Source organism: Bufo bufo, unplaced genomic scaffold, assembly GCF_905171765.1.
Source record: "Bufo bufo unplaced genomic scaffold, aBufBuf1.1, whole genome shotgun sequence".
In the NCBI taxonomy this organism is placed as follows: domain Eukaryota; kingdom Metazoa; phylum Chordata; class Amphibia; order Anura; family Bufonidae; genus Bufo; species Bufo bufo.
Window position 1 is genome coordinate 11,758 of NW_024400104.1, and position 17,048 is coordinate 28,805.

Sequence of the window (17,048 nt, forward strand, 5' to 3'; positions counted from 1 at the left end):
CTATTATAAACCATATACCGTTACCGCACCGCTGTCAGCAAGGCATATCATACGATACAACTTCCGGCAATGTAGTGGTGGTCTCTTGTTCTTGTATGTCTCAATAAAGCTTGTTGACAGAGTGATGACGTAGAGGGGCGTGTTCCCAGCTGCGACTCAGTCTCAGGTACTTCTAATTTGCCAGGGCTTTATATTTTATTCAGTCCGATGCTGTAAAACAGGCATCCTCACACTGCGGCCCTCCAGCTGTTGTAAAACTACAACTCCCACAATGCCCTGCTGTAGGCTGTAGTTTTGCAACAGCTGGAGGGCCGCAGTGTGAGGATGCCTGCTGTAAGGCATGGAGCCCACCCTTCAGCTACTCTGAAACTACAACTCCCAGAATGCTCTATTCACTGTTGCTAGTGTGCATGCCGGGAGTTGTAGTTCCACAACAGCTGAAGTGCCAAAGATCCCAAGGATCACCAATAGTGATGAGCAAAGCCAGTTTCAGATGTCACATCCGAAGCCGCTTCCTTCAAAATTTCGGAATAATACTGTGTGGAGATTCATCTATATGACCCGAATTCAGTTATTTGTAAATAACTTCGGTAGTTTATTTTATTATTTTTATTGGAAAACCACTTTAAAACTTCCGACTAGTACCTCTGGTGACGCGCGACTTTGCGAATAACTGCCTTTGCGTGCCGTCTTCCTTCTCACCATAGACATAGCAGCGAGCAGGAAGAGAGCCGGGAGAAGACTCGTGCACACTGCGTGCGCCTTCTCTTCACACAGCTGATCGGCGGGGGTGCCGGCTGTCGGTCCCCCGCCGATCTGATATTGATGGCTTATCCTGAGGATACGTCATCAATATTAAAAGCCTGGAGATCCCCCTTTAAATTGTTGTCACAGTCAACAATCAAAACTAGTGTGTAGGAAAACTGGCTTGGTTGCCCATGGAACCAATCAGATTCCACCTTTCATTTTTTAGAGCTCCTTGGGAAAATGAAAGGTCGAATCTGATTGGTTGCTATGGGCAACTAAGCCAGTTTTCCTTCAAGGGTACTTTCACACTTGCGGCAGAGGATTCCCGCAGGCAGTTCCGTCCCCGGAACTGCCTGCCGGATCCGTCAAATTGTATGCCAACTGATGGCATTTGTAAGACTGATCAGGATCCTGATCCGTCTGACAAATGCATTGAAATGCCGGATCCGTCTCTCCGGTGTCATCCGGAAAAACGGATCCGGTATTTATATTTTTCAAATTTTTTGCGGTCTGAGCATGAGCAGACCGCAAAAACGGATCCGTTTTGCCGGAACACTCGGCATTAATGTACTTCAATGGGAAAAAATGCCGGCATTCTGGAATTTTGGCCGGAGATAAAACTGTAGCATGCTGCGGTATTATCTCCGTCCTGAAAAGGCAAAAAGACTGAACTGAAGACATCCTGATGCATCCTGAACGGATTCCTCTCCATGCAGAATGCATGGGGATAAAACTGATCAGTTCTTTTCCGGTATAGAGCCCCTAGGACGGAACTCAGTGCCGGAAAAGAAAAACACTAGTGTGAAAGTAGCCTAAGGCTACTTTCACACTTGCGGCAGAGAGATCCGGCAAGCAGTTCCGTCGCCAGAACTGCCTGCCGGATCAGGCAAAATGTATGCTAACTGATGGCATTAGTAAGACTGATCAGGATCCTGATCAGTCTTAAAAATGCCTGATCAGTCGAAAAAATGCATTGAAATGCTGGATCCGTCTTTCCAGTGTCATCCGGCAAAAACGGATCCGGCATTTATTTTTTCACCTTTTTTTCAGTCTGCGTATGCGCATACCGGAAGGACGGATCCGGCATTCCGGTATTCTGAATGCCGGATCCGGCACTAATACATTCCTATGGGAAAAAATGCCTGATCCGGCATTCAGGCAAGTCTTCAGTTTTTTTTAGCCGGAGATAAAACCGTAGCATGCTACGGTTTTCTCTTTTGCCTGATCAGTCAAAACGACTGAACTGAAGACATCCTGATGCAAACTGAACGGATTACTCTCCATTCAGAATGCATAGGGACATACCTGATCAGTTCTTTTCCGGTATAGAGCCCCTGTGATGGAACTCTATGCCGGAAAAGAACAACGCAAGTGTGAAAGTAGCCTAAACCAGTTTTAATTACTCTCCGCCAGAGCTGATTACATAAGATCTGATTTCTGTCAGGGGTTTCCTGGTTCAGAAGTGCTCCCATTGAGGCACATTTACATAAAAAAGCCAAAATTCAGCTCACCTGCACCACATTTTCATGCCCATACTGTTGGGACCAGTTTACTGAATTTGAATCTGTCTTACAAGAAAACGGCCACTAGAGGTCAGACTCAAAGCAAAAAAGACAAACCAGATTTATGAAAAGATAATAAATGAGGCCCAAATTGTAGACAGATTTTGCAAATATGACAGTTTTATTTATTTTTTACTGCAAAAAAATAAATAAGGCGAGTTTAGAAAATGTTCCACATTGGACATGCAGAGGGAATCCTACTTACCTGATCCCTGTGACTGGGTTCCTGTTCCTTCACTCCCCCAACACTGCTGCAGCAGCTCTTAGGTCTACCTGCATCATCAAATGGTTTGGGTCATGCGACACATGGGGACACGTCAATGCTGCGGCGTCCACGTGTCTTGCATTAAACTGCATGTTAACGGCGGGGAGGTCTGAGAGCTGCAGCGGCGCCGGTTTGTTGACCTATCCTGAGGATATACTGTCAGTATCAAAATCTCAGACAACCCCTCTAATCTTCTCTGAGCGCCTACGGATGCCCTTGTCTCATGACAGCTGCACTATAACGTTTCTGCCTTGAGTGCGTTGTAATGCCGTTTACATGTCTGTAGGGCACATCCATGATGCGGTGCACAAACGGCTGGTGCCCGTATATTGCGGACCCACAGTTTGCGGGCCGCAATATGGGCATGGCCGGACAACTGCCATGTGCATGAGGCCTAAGTGTGGCGTACGTCATGGTGACAGAAGTCTGGTGTGATTTGGTTAGTACATTTCCACTCCTGTTAGGAAGGCAGTAAAAGTGAGTTGGAACTGTGTAAAGCTCCAGGCTGTGTTCACACATTGTGGTTTTGCCATGATTTTCAGTCTGCAAGAAAACTGGAGCCTAACCTTGTATAATGCCAGTAGAGTTGTCACGATACAAAAATTTTGATTGCGATATTCAATACCATAAAGTACTACGCAAAATAAAAAACACCAAAAAGCCGCGGGCATACCACATTTTATGGAACATCTGACCCATAATAGAACAGTCCTATCCTAATTTTTTGGGGGGGACAAGGTGACTAAAAAATGGCGAATTGCGCATTTTTTTTCTTTTACAGCGTTCTGATGCATAGGAGATGTTTTTTACAATACTTTTAATAGTTTGGGCTTTTCGGACGTGGCGATAAGTAATATGTTTATTTATTTATTGTTTATATATTTTATATGTAAAATTGGGAAAGGGGCTGATTTAAAGGGAACCTGTCACCTCAAAAATGCATCTACAACCGCCAGCAGTACCTCATAGTAGCCCGCAGCCTGTTAATAATCATTTCATCCTGTTGTCCGATGCTGCGTAAGTTCAAACAACGCAGTTTTATTCTCCATCAAAGCTATAGTGCTGGCCAGCTTGAAGTCAAGGGGGCAGCAGCCTCCTTGCTTCATGTCAAGGTAACCACGCCCCCTAACCGTCCCCTGCCGGGTTTCAGCGGCGCAATGCGCATGCGCGAGACTTGGGGAATCGCGGCCACACTGCAGCCTGTCACTTTCAGGCAAGAGGGGACGGTTAGGGGGCGTGGTTACCTTGACTTCAAGCAAGGAGGCAGCTGCCCCCTTGACTTCAAGCTGGCCGGCACTATAGCTCTGATGGAGAATAAAACTGTATTTTTCGAACTTACGCAGCATCGGACAACAGGATGAAACATATGATTATTAACAGGCTGCGGGCTACTACGAGGTACTGCTGGCGGATGTAGATGCATTTTTGAGGTGTCAGGTTCCCTTTAAACTTAATATTTTGGTGGGTGTTTTTTTAAACTTTTTTTTTTTTTACTTTTCACTTACCGTAATAACTATTAGCCCCCTTAGGGAGCTAGAACCCTTGTCCTATTCACCCTAATAGAGCTCTATTAGGGTGAATAGGACTTCACACGGTCCCTGCTGCCCTGTGCTTTGTGCACACAGCAACAGGGAGCTTACCATGGCAGCCAGGGCTTCAGTAGTGTCCTGGCTGACATGGTAACCGATCAGAGCCCCGCGATTTAACTGCTGGGGCTCACATCGGAAGCTGCCCCTGCACCACCAATAAGGGGGCGGGGCCCTGTGGCCACTGCCACCAATGATTATAATACTAGGGGGGTGCACTGCACCACAAATGATTATAATTTATAATACTGGGGTTGGGGGGGGCACACTGCGCCACCAATGAAGATAACTAACCTTTTAATACAAATGTAGACGGCGGTTGCCGGCAGTAGAATCCCATACTCGGCACCCGACCTCTATGACAAGGCGCTGCGATCCCCGTCAATTAACTCCTCGGGTGTGGCACCGGAGTTAATTGCCGTGGTTCGGCAGATCGCAGCGCCATGACATAGAGGTCGGGTGCCGGGTATGGGATTCTACCGCTGGCAACCGCCGCCTACATTTGTATTAAAAGGTTAGTTATCTTTATTGGTGGCGCAGTGGCCACAGCCCCTCCCCTCCTCCTCCCCTCTCTTTTCATTGGTGACAGCAGCAGCCGCGGCACAGTGGGGACGGAGGGACTCCCTCTTTCTACACTCTGCTGCTTAGGAGAACATGATGCACACTGAGAGTGGCGCGTGCCATGTTCTCTAAGGCCTCTTTCAGATGGGCGTTGCGGGAAAATGTGCGGGTGCGTTACGGGAACACCCGCGATTTTTCAGCGCGAGTGCAAAACATTGTAATGAGTTTTGCACTCGCGTGAGAAAAATCGCGCATGTTTGGTACCCAAACCCGAACTTCTTCACTGAAGTTCGGGCTTGGGATCGGTGTTCTGTAGATTGTATTATTTTCCCTTATAACATGGTTATAAGGGAAAATAATAGCATTCTGAATACAGAATGCATTGTACAATAGCGCTGGAGGGGTTAAAAAAATAATAATAATAATTTAACTGACCTTAATCCACTTGCTGGCGCTGCCGACATCACGTCTGTCTCCTTCTTTGCTGAACAGGACCTGTGGTGAGCATTCATTCCAGGAACAGGACCTGTGGTGAGCATTAATTCCAGTAACAGGACCTGTGGTGATGTCACTCCGGTCATCACATGATCCATCACATGACCCATCACCATGGTAAAAGATCATGTGATGACCGGAGTGACATCACCACAGGTCCTGGAATGAATGCTCACCACAGGTCCTGTTCAGCAAAGAAGGAGACAGATGAGATGCCGTCAGCGCGAGCAAGTGGATTAAGGTGAGTTAAATTATTATTATTATTTTTTTTTAACCCCTCCAGCGCTATTTTACTATGCATTCTGTATTCAGAATGCTATTATTTTCCCTTATAACCATGTTATAAGGAAAAATAATAATGATCGGGTCTCCAACCCGATTGTCTCCTAGCAACCGTGCGTGAAAATCGCACCGCATCCGCACTTGCTTGCGGATGCTTGCGATTTTCACGCAACCCCATTCACTTCTATGGGGCCTGCGTTGTGTGAAAAACGCAGAATATAGAGCATGCTACGATTTTCACGCAACGCACAAGTGATGCGTGAAAATCACCGCTCATGTGAACAGCCCCATAGAAATGAATGGGTCGGTATTCAGTGCGGGTGCAATGCGTTCAACTCACGCATCGCATCCGCGCGGAATACTCGCCCGTATGAAAGGGGCCTAACAGATACTAGGCTGCGCAGTAGATAAATGGCAAATCCCGGTATTGTGTCGATCCGGGTACAAAATTATCGATTGGGTATTGATAATTAGATACCCGGTGCAACCCTAAATGCCAGGCAGTTGCAGGACTCCAGATGACTGTGCTGTTTGTTGCTGACGAGACACATTTGGTATCTGGGGAAAGGTAGTTACTGATATGGTGGACTTTTCTGTGACATGTTGTGTGCCTTTGTGTGTTCCCATTCTAGCATGCCAGAAGATGCAGCGCTGCTTTCTGTGCAGCAGTCCCTCAGACGGTGCTTTGATACTATAGACCAACAGCAGGAGGAGTGGAAGCGGACTATACTGGCATGTGGCCCCCTGGTGAGCTCATTGAGTAACCTGGCCGAGCAGTTGCAGTCTTGCCAAAAAGTTACCTTCTCAAAGACTCCTCTGGGTGGCTTTCCTGATCTACAGGATCGACTTCGTTATAAGCTTGAGGCGGCGGTGGACCTCACCCTTGAGAAGCTAAATGAGAAGATGTAGGTTTCCATTGTGGCTGCATGTTAGGTTTCTGTATTTGATACCTGTATACATCGTGAGTAACTCTGACCATATATATTAGATCAGGGGTCAGCAACTTTCACCACTCCAGATTTAGTGAAATTATAATTCCCAGCATACACCATTGCTCCAGAATTCCAATAGATGTGAATGGAGCATGCTGGGAGTTTAAAAACAGCAGGAGGATGCTGACCCCTGAATTTGATGCTTGTTAGTGGATCCGTCAAATTTTGATATCATCCATCATCAGTGTAGTATGTATGGGGACAGCGCACCATCATAAGAATCAAGGGTTGGACATATTTTATTTTAAAATGTCTGATTTTTTGGATTTCATTTTCCACATACATAAGTAGCTGCAAGATACATATGGTGACACTTATCTCCTCTACTGTACATGCATGCTAGGCTACACCATGTTTATAAGGGAGTTGAGGAACATATTTGTCAGCTAACGTCATCTGTAAGACCATGTAGAAACATCTAATTTAAAGGGGTTGTCCCATCTCGTCGATTCCACGGTGAGATGGTACTAACCACTAGCGCCAGGTAGCCAGGCTTACGGAAACAGCCAAGTCACATAGACGCCAGGGTAGACACTTTTGCACTTTGAAAAAAGTCTCATGCGAAAGAAAACCCATGAGGCTTTCCCTGCACTTGATGGGCAGACTGTGAACAGCATGGGCAGCACAGCAATACCGTGGGTGCCCAAAACATCCTATAACAAAGCTTCATACTTGTAGATCACAAGTATGAAGCTTTGTTATTGTGATTTTCTCCTGTTACACCTTGTGAAAATAAAAAATTATGGCCTGTAAGAAAAATTTTTTTTTTTTTTTTCATTTTCACAGGCAAAAGTTTCCAAATTTTGTGAAATGCCTTTTGGTTCAAAATGCTCACTAAACGCTTTTAAAAATTCCTTTGGGGTGTAGTTTCTAAAATGGGGGTCACTTTTTGGGGGTTTCCATTGTACCTCAAAATCTGCTCTCCAAAAAGCATATGGCGCTCCTCACTAGTGTATGGACTCCGATTAGCCGAAGTTAGTTATTCGCGAAGTCGCGCGTGACTTCGTTAAATAACTTCAGTAGTTGATTTTTAAAGTAACAAACCACTTTAAAATTTGAGGTAGTAGTTGAAACCGAAGCAGAGTTCAGTTTCAAGTTTTAAAGTGGTTTTCCCCTTGAAAAATCAATTACCGAAGTTATTCAACGAAGTCACGCTCGACTTCACGAATAACTTACTTTGGCTCATTGGAGCCCATACATTCTATACAGTATTATTCCGAAGTTTTGAAGGAAGCGACTTCGGATGAAGCATTCGAAGCTCTCTTCGCTCAACACTACTCCTTACCTTCTGAGCCCTGTGGTGTGACCACGCATCAGTTTATGACAACATATAGGATGTATCTGTACACTACAGAATTAGGCTAATAATTATTGAGGTTTGTTTTGCTGTTTTACAAGAAAATGGGCTGTAATTTTTACATTTCACCTCCTTTTTGATTTGACTCCTGTGGAACACCTAAAGGGTTAACAAACTTTCTAAAATGAGTTTTAAGTAATATGAGGGTTGTCATTTCTAAAATGGGGTAATTTATGGGTGGTTTCTATTATGTTAGCCCCCTCAAAGTCACTTCAAAACTGAACTGGCCCTGAAAAAAGTCTGTTTTGAAAAATTTCTAATGTCCTAAAAAAAAAAAATTGCATTTACAAAATGATGCCAACATAAAGTAGACATACAGGGAGTGCAGAATTATTAGGCAAGTTGTATTTTTGAGGATTAATTTTATTATTGAACAACAACCATGTTCTCAATGAACCCAAAAAACTCATTAATATCAAAGCTGAATATTTTTGGAAGTAGTTTTTAGTTTGTTTTTAGTTTTAGCTATTTTAGGGGGATATCTGTGTGTGCAGGTGACTATTACTGTGCATAATTATTAGGCAACTTAACAAAAAACAAATATATACCCATTTCAATTATTTATTTTTACCAGTGAAACCAATATAACATCTCAACATTCACAAATATACATTTCTGACATTCAAAAACAAAACAAAAACAAATCAGTGACCAATATAGCCACCTTTCTTTGCAAGGACACTCAAAAGCCTGCCATCCATGGATTCTGTCAGTGTTTTGATCTGTTCACCATCAACATTGCGTGCAGCAGCAACCACAGCCTCCCAGACACTATTCAGAGACGTGTACTGTTTTCCCTCCTTGTAAATCTCACATTTGATGATGGACCACAGGTTCTCAATGGGGTTCAGATCAGGTGAACAAGGAGGCCATGTCATTAGATTTTCTTCTTTTATACCCTTTCTTGCCAGCCACGCTGTGGAGTACTTGGACGCGTGTGATGGAGCATTGTCCTGCATGAAAATCATGTTTTTCTTGAAGGATGCAGACTTCTTCCTGTACCACTGCTTGAAGAAGGTGTCTTCCAGAAACTGGCAGTAGGACTGGGAGTTGAGCTTGACTCCATCCTCAACCCGAAAAGGCCCCACAAGCTCATCTTTGATGATACAAGCCCAAACCAGTACTCCACCTCCACCTTGCTGGCATCTGAGTCGGACTGGAGCTCTCTGCCCTTTACCAATCCAGCCACGGGCCCATCCATCTGGCCCATCAAGACTCACTCTCATTTCATCAGTCCATAAAACCTTAGAAAAATCAGTCTTGAGATATTTCTTGGCCCAGTCTTGACGTTTCAGCTTGTGTGTCTTGTTCAGTGGTGGTCGTCTTTCAGCCTTTCTTACCTTGGCCATGTCTCTGAGTATTGCACACCTTGTGCTTTTGGGCACTCCAGTGATGTTGCAGCTCTGAAATATGGCCAAACTGGTGGCAAGTGGCATCTTGGCAGCTGCACGCTTGACTTTTCTCAGTTCATGGGCAGTTATTTTGCGCCTTGGTTTTTCCACACGCTTCTTGCGACCCTGTTGACTATTTTGAATGAAACGCTTGATTGTTCGATGATCACGCTTCAGAAGCTTTGCAATTTTAAGAGTGCTGCATCCCTCTGCAAGATATCTCACTATTTTTGACTTTTCTGAGCCTGTCAAGTCCTTCTTTTGACCCATTTTGCCAAAAGAAAGGAAGTTGCCTAATAATTATGCACACCTAATATAGGGTGTTGATGTCATTAGACCACACCCCTTCTCATTACAGAGATGCACATCACCTAATATGCTTAATTGGTAGTAGGCTTTCGAGCCTATACAGCTTGGAGTAAGACAACATGCATAAAGAGGATGATGTGGTCAAAATACTCATTTGCCTAATAATTCTGCACGCAGTGTATGGTAAATGTTAAAGTAATAACTATTTTATGAGGTATCATAAAAGCCGAGAAATTCAAATTTTGAAAATAGCGAATTTTCAGTATTTTTTATTTTTTTTTACAAATAAAGGTAAAACGTATCATGTCAAATTTAACTTTAACATAGAGTACAATGTGTCACGAGAAAACATTCTCAGAATGGCTTGGATAAGTAAAAGTGTTTTAAAAGTTATTGCCACATAAAGTGACACATGTCAAATTAGCAAAATTTTGCCTGGTCTGTAAGGTGAAGGGTTCTGAAGGGGTTATGGAAGGTATGATATATGCTATATGATTGCAGGTGTGTTCTCCAAAGAGTAAGGGACTCTGTGAGTCACCAGGTGGGATCGGTCCTCTATGTTTATGAGGTGAGTGCAGAGAAGCTTAGCCTTGAGGCATCCCTGGAGCGCACTTCTCACAGCCCTTCTGTAGCCGACATGTTGGAGTGGCTGCAAGACACAGAAAAATATTACCGAAACCAGTATCCTTTCTAAATGTTCAAAATGGACTGACATAACATTCTGCCATCTGACATGGACTCCTTGTACCTGTAGCCATACCAGTACATGTCTCCGCACGTGCTGGAATACTCGGTCTGTGTGACATGTCTTAATACAAGCTTATATCACAGTCTGCCCACAGATGTTTGCAGTCCCTAGTATTCCCAAACACCATGGGCAGAATGTATTAATATTGGCGTTTTATACTGCTGTCATGAAGAAACCTATCACAAGCAGGAGGCAGGAGAGGCAGGCTGAAGCTGCATCACCTAGGATGTACTACTCTGCAGTGGGATTTAGGAGACAGCAATTTTTCGGTTCTGATCTATCACTCTGTGTTCTTAATGTGATGAGACTCAGCCCCCTCTGTCTCTGCAAAGCCAGATACATAATGGTAAATGTAGACTGCATTAGGGGGACCATATTGGAGGAAAGGAAGGAATCAGGATGGAAGACAACCCTATTACAGACAGCAAAGGGCTGAAAAGCCTGTAACCATCCTTCTATTGGCCCCCAAAACACAAGCTTCAAACTTAACTGTCATTGTGAAATCAGGTCACCGCAATGATTGTTTAAAGTGTGGCTTGTTTTAAGTGTTTTACGTTACGTTTTGAGCTTTTGTTTGGGGGGCCCAATAGAGGGATTATTGTGGGCTTTTCAGACATTTGTTGTCTGTATATATATATTACCGTGGGTTTCCCCTTAGGGGATTTGCAATTAGTTGGATTCAACTCTATTACAGGTATAGTGGTTCCTCAAGAGACACTGGCCTCAGGATACAATACTTTCCCCTTACAATTTTTTGTTAACGGCCATCATAAGTTGAAACTAAACTCTACATACACTGGCTCAGACTCAGATCTAATAAACTTGGTCATTTTTCTGGTAAAACACATGTATGGGTTGTCTAGTAGCTCCTGTTTACAGTACATTGCGATACTACACGTCCTGTGCAACCCTGTGTCTGTGCTAAGATGAGCTGCTCCTCTGGATGTCATGTGAGGGTGGTTCCATTTTAGTTTTTTTGGTACACGGTGTGCAATACAGGACCATGAAGAAGCTCCTGTCATCATAGAACGTTCGACGCTGTCCTTGGTAAGCATGATAAGGTGCCTTCTCAAAGAGCTGATTGGCGGGGGTGTCAGACCCCCACCGATCAGATACTGATGACCTACCCTGAGGATAGGTCATTAGTTTCAAAATCTTGGAAACCTACTTTAAATTATTATTTAACAGTAACCCAAACTGCGCTATATGAGCAAAAAAAAATTACTGTTTTTTAGGGCCTTTTTTTTCATGCATGCAAAAGGTTTAACTTTTTTTCTCATCTGTATGAAAACTTTTTTTTTTTTTGGGGTACGTATAAGTAAACTTTAATTTAGTCTCATCAATTCCACTGTTGTTTTTGCTTTATGAATTACAATTTTTTCCCACTCTGCATACATAATATGTTTACTTTATTACTTTTGCACAAAGAAACAGTCATTTATTTTTGTGTTGCCATATTCTGAGAGCCATCATTTTTTTTCTTTTTTGATGGATCTATGTGATGGCTTGTTTTTTGTAGGATAAGTTAACATCTTCATTGGTACCATTTAGTGGTACATAACTTTTTGATTGCTTTTTATTTCATTTGTTTGGAGGCAAGAAGAAAAAAGCAGCATTTCTGGTATTGCTGATTACATTTTACACCGTATGGGTTAAATAATGGATACTTTAACCCCTTCCTGATAGAGCAGTTTTCTGTTTTTGTTTGTCACTTCCTGCCTTCCCGGAACCATAACTTTTTTTATTTTTCCATTCACATAGCCATATGAGAACTTTTTTTTCTTCACGGGAGAAGTTGTACTTTCTAATGGCACTATTTAGTATTACATAGGATCTAGTGGGGAGCTGGAAAATAAATTCCAAATGTGTTTGAATTGGGAAAAAATGCAATTCCCCCACAGTTTTATGGGTTTTATTTTCACGACATTCACTATGCGGTAAAACTGACTTGTGCTGTTCATTCTCCAGGTCAGTACGATTACGACAATACCATATTTTTAAAGTTTTTCTCGTGTTATAATACTGAAAAAAACTTTTGAAAGAATATTTTTTTCTTTTCATTGCCATATTCTGAACCCCATAACTTTTTTATACACTGTAGTTATGTCTACGGAGCTGTTTGAGGTCTCTTTTTTTGCAGGACAATCTGTACTTTTTATTGATACCATTTTGGGGCGTGTATGAATTTTTGATCGCTTTTTATGAAACTTTTTGGGGAGGTGAAAAAACAATAAGTCGTCCATTTTTTTTTGTTGTGAATGTCAGGAAGGGGGTTAACATTTTAGGCCATTACTACGGCAATACCAGCATTTTTAATTAATAAAATGTTTTTTTTTTTTGTGTTTGTGTTATTATCAATGATTTTTATTAGCTTGGCACAGCCAGAAGAGATAATCAACTCATGATATATATGAATATAGGAAATACCATTGTTATATATTAGCTGAGGAGCTGGTAATCAGTGTTCTTCACTGGATAAGCACACAACTGGCTGGTCTCACACAAGCAAGTTCAACACATAGAACTCGCAGCGTGTGTCTGCTGAAGCTCCCATCCTGACCTTCACAGAACTGATAGGATTGCATAGCATTAAATTGATTTATGATGCTATGTAACCCGTAGAGTTGTAGAATGTAATGTGTAACACTGACCAGAACTCTACAGGTTACATAGCATCATAAATCAATATAATTCTATGCAATCCTATCAGTTCTGCGGAGTCAGGATGGGAGCTTCAGCAGACACACGCTGCGAGTTCAGTGCGTTAAACTTGCTTGTGTGAAACCAGTCTAAGAGCCCTTTCATGCAGATATGTTCTTTCTGCTGCAGCTCTCTCCCTATAACAGTGGAAGGAAGTAACTGAGCATATGCATCCATCTCAGCGAGGTGGACAGAGAAATAAGAAAAAGAACAAACAGCAGGTGGCGCTATACAGATGCATTTTATTGAATAACTCAGAGGCTATGCTAAATTTTTAATTACATAAAATTACAAAAGTATTCAGATCCAGGTGCTGGTTTGAAAACCAGAATATCTTTGTGGGACAACCCCTTTAATATTGTTTGTTGGCAGCACATTGCTCCATGTAAGCAGAGCATACACCCCCCTTTCCACTTTTGTGTTCTGTGACACTCACTATAGGCCCCACATCAGCCGTGTATGTAGGACCCTAAAGTACTATTGCTTTTGAGAGAGGTTTTAAATTTAGAGAAAAGTTCCTTAACCATGAAATAGATACTTACAAAGGAAGCTTCTCCTACAAGTGCAGGATAATCACTTGTCTGATATCAAGAATTTAACTCATTCTTGGGAAAGATTAGATGACAAATTTGCTACAAATCAACATCTTGTCGAAGGTAAAGTACAAATGATTGAAAATGATATTTGTTCCGAGCTGTCTAGCACTAGAACAAGGGTGCAGATACTATTACATAACACCTATTTAAATGAACGGGTGACTGTGTAACAGATGGCCATGCTTGGCTCACCAGAGAGTCTGTTATGTCTTAATGAAAAATAAATGGGGTCCTTTATCAAATTGGTGTAAAGTAGAACTGGCTTAGTTGCCCGTAGCAATCAATCAGATTCCACCTTTTATTTTTGACAGACCCGTTGGAAAAGGAAAGGAGGAATCTGATTGGTTGCTGTGGGCAACTAAGCCAGTTCTACTTTACACCAGTTTAGATAAATGACCCCAAAAGTTTACAACTTTCACAGAAATTGTAACCTCCTGTCTTGAGATCGGTGCATGTCCCAGAGATGGGACCTGCCCCTATCGGACATTTATGGCATATCTTATGGATGTACCATAAATGTTAAGATGGGAATACAGCTTGATCCCAAAGTTGTTCCTATATGGATACGGGCCAGGGTGTATTTAAGTTAGGGTCCCAGAGTCTGTGGGGGCCACCAATTGTGCCAGTTCTGAAGCACAGCCTACACATGGTGCCTAACACTTTAATAGTAGATGTGTCAGTTACTTGCTTAGGCTACTGTCACATCTGCAGCAGCGATTCTCCGGATTCAGCTCAGCCGGATACATCCGCAATGCGCGCCGCCCCATTACGTATGATGGGTTCCGGACGGAGATCCGGCAACAATGGCGAGTATGGGCTAGACACAAACCGCTGCACGTTGTGGTTTGTGTCCGGCCAATTCTGGCCATTTTTGCCGGATCTCCGTGTCACAGATGTTAAAAGTACCCTTACGTGGCTGCATGGGTACAGTTTCTTTATTCTTTTGTTATACCATATACAGATTATAGTAATTCTTCTGTCTTCCTGCAGATATGTTGCTGAATGTATCATTGTTTCGAGAAGCCACAGACTAAAGCCATGGTCCATAAAAACCTCAGTGATGGTCCCAGTGGTTTAAGAGATCGGTCAGTTATTGTATGTGCTTTCTGACTAGACCTTTTGTAGTACTTCTGCAGCAGAAGACAGCCATCCCGCGTTTCCATTTCTATAATGCCCTGATCTTGTAGGCACTAGCCTAGTAATCCCCAGGCTCCCTCATGTCTTACCTGAGCACCCCAGCTTATCAATTCGGTCTGTAAACAGATGCTGGCAGCGACCACGTCCATGGTAATCAAGATGGCATGATTTTCCCAAGTGACCGCTACCCCAGACGCATCCTCTCCTGAGCTTGCGCTTTCATGCAGCAGAATGTGCTGTGTCTGCGCATGTGCTAATATATACTGTAGCCTTACATTTCCAAAATAAGTCCTCTATACAGGATTGAAAGAATGGAGTCATCCATATAAGTACCCAACACATAGTATTCTAATAAGAGTACAACCACATGAAGTGGAACTGCTTTAGTGTATACGCCACAGTGCCCTATAGTAGTACTGTAAGTTACCACTGTCCTACCACCAACCGTGGTGTAGTAGCGCCTATACTTTACACTTACATCCTACGCTCTAAGAAGGCTGCTGAATTGTGTCTTTCGCTTCTATGGTGATTGATGCAAGAAGAAGGACCTTGCTCTCTCCACTTGAAAATATAATCCCTGTTAATGTCCCTCTTTTCATAGTCCTAGTACATGTCAACCACAAGAATCAGTGTTTATTTCTAATGTTTTATGCCACAGAAATAAAAGATATTTTTCAGTGTCTGTATTTTGCAAACTGTCCAGCAGGTGGTGCTATTGTGCTGCGTTGCAGTGACTGTACATTAATGTATTCAGTTCAGGCTTTTACGACTTATCCATTGCATTCCTTTGTCATCTTAAAAAGTGATTTGTGTGACAAAAACAGTACAAGTTTTATATGATATTTATAGAAATACAATGTTAATTCAGTAATCCTTCAAGGTTAGTCCTAAAGCGTTTCACATCGCATACATGGTAGCATACTAATGTGTCATGACTTCTTTCGCGACAATATTGACTATATAATGCAATAGAAAGTTAAATCATGGCAATTGTAGGTCAAAGTAAAATGTGGCTTTATCATTATGTTGCACTCTTCTTTTCAATAAATGCTATTTTTTCAAGACAAATTATTTTGAGAATGCAAATCCTGCCTAAAGCACACAGGAGCCTGATCTCATGGCTAGGGCTACATGGTGACACATTGCAATGAAAGTGCAGTAGTGCAGCGTGAATGTTACCTGCTGAACTAGGTGACTACTATATTAGATATATCAGAATATGACCTAAGTAGCCATACAGTGCATGCTAAGTAATCGTGTAGCTAAAGGATGCCTGGTAATGTGCGTCAGGAGCTCACCAGCTAATTGTCAGCGTAATGCCAGGCACACAGACCCGCATGTTACTGGCTCCTTTTTATCGGCTTGTTTGCACTGTTTGCTCTGGCAGTGATTTTATGATGTGATTCTGGAAGGACATTTAATGTGATGAAATGCCTCGGGAATGTAATCTGCAGCCTGCAGTCTTTCCAGACACATGAATCATAACTTCTGTTTTCACCCAATTTCTTCAACCATGCAGTTATCACCCATTTAAATGTAGATTTCAACACATACACCAGACCATGCATGTTATAATTCTGCAATGCTAGCGGTGCTAATCGTGGAGGCTGACAGCAGGCCTGTGACATCAAGTTTCCTTAGGAGAAGCATCCTAGCTGGTGTTGACAAGCACCCCTTTATTACATACATACTAGTTTAGCTGAGACAGAAACATGGAGCCAACACTAACAAGAACTTTGGGATACACAATTCATTATAGTAGTGAAAAGACCTATTCCCCAAGCAGCCTTTATAGGGATTATCCCATGATTAATGTAAAAAATGAAAATCAGCCATCATATAGTACATGACAATCTCTTTCTAGAACCAGCCCTGAACCTCACATGGATCTGGAGATCTTCCCATCCATTGCTGCAATTGCTTTGCTTGATTTAGTTCACACTTGCAGCTCAGGAGAGTGTCCTTTCTGCAGCAGCTGGCGTCAGTAGAAGGATGGATCTGAGCGTGTATGGCAACCTCAGTGAGCTGGACAGAGAATTTAGAAAAAGGTCAAACGGCAGGTGGCGCTATACAGATAGATTTCAATGAATAACTTAGTAGCTCGAATACATTTTTAATTACATGCAATTGTCAAAGTATTCAGATCCAGGTGCTGGTTTGAAAAATGTACTGTAGAATATTTTTCATTTCCCTAGAAGACCTTTCATCTAGCAAAAAATTGTGAACTAAGTGTCATGATCTGTACAGCGGCGCCCACGGATCTCACTGCACTTTCTATTATCCCAGGGTGCCGCTCCGTTCTCCCGCTATGCCCTCCGGT

The 17,048-nt window shown here is 42.6% G+C and overlaps 1 protein-coding gene across 1 annotated transcript; it reads left to right on the top strand.

The window, feature by feature from the left end:
* The first annotated feature begins 24 nt into the window (after positions 1-24).
* Positions 25-15,865, top strand: CUNH1orf109 (chromosome unknown C1orf109 homolog). The gene is made up of 5 exons (XM_040413197.1): positions 25-166; positions 6,131-6,403; positions 10,049-10,228; positions 13,530-13,651; positions 14,582-15,865. Exons 2-5 carry the CDS (start codon positions 6,132-6,134, stop codon positions 14,623-14,625), a joined length of 618 nt encoding a protein of 205 aa, XP_040269131.1. The 5' UTR covers positions 25-166; position 6,131; the 3' UTR covers positions 14,626-15,865.
* Positions 15,866-17,048: the final 1,183 nt, after the last annotated feature.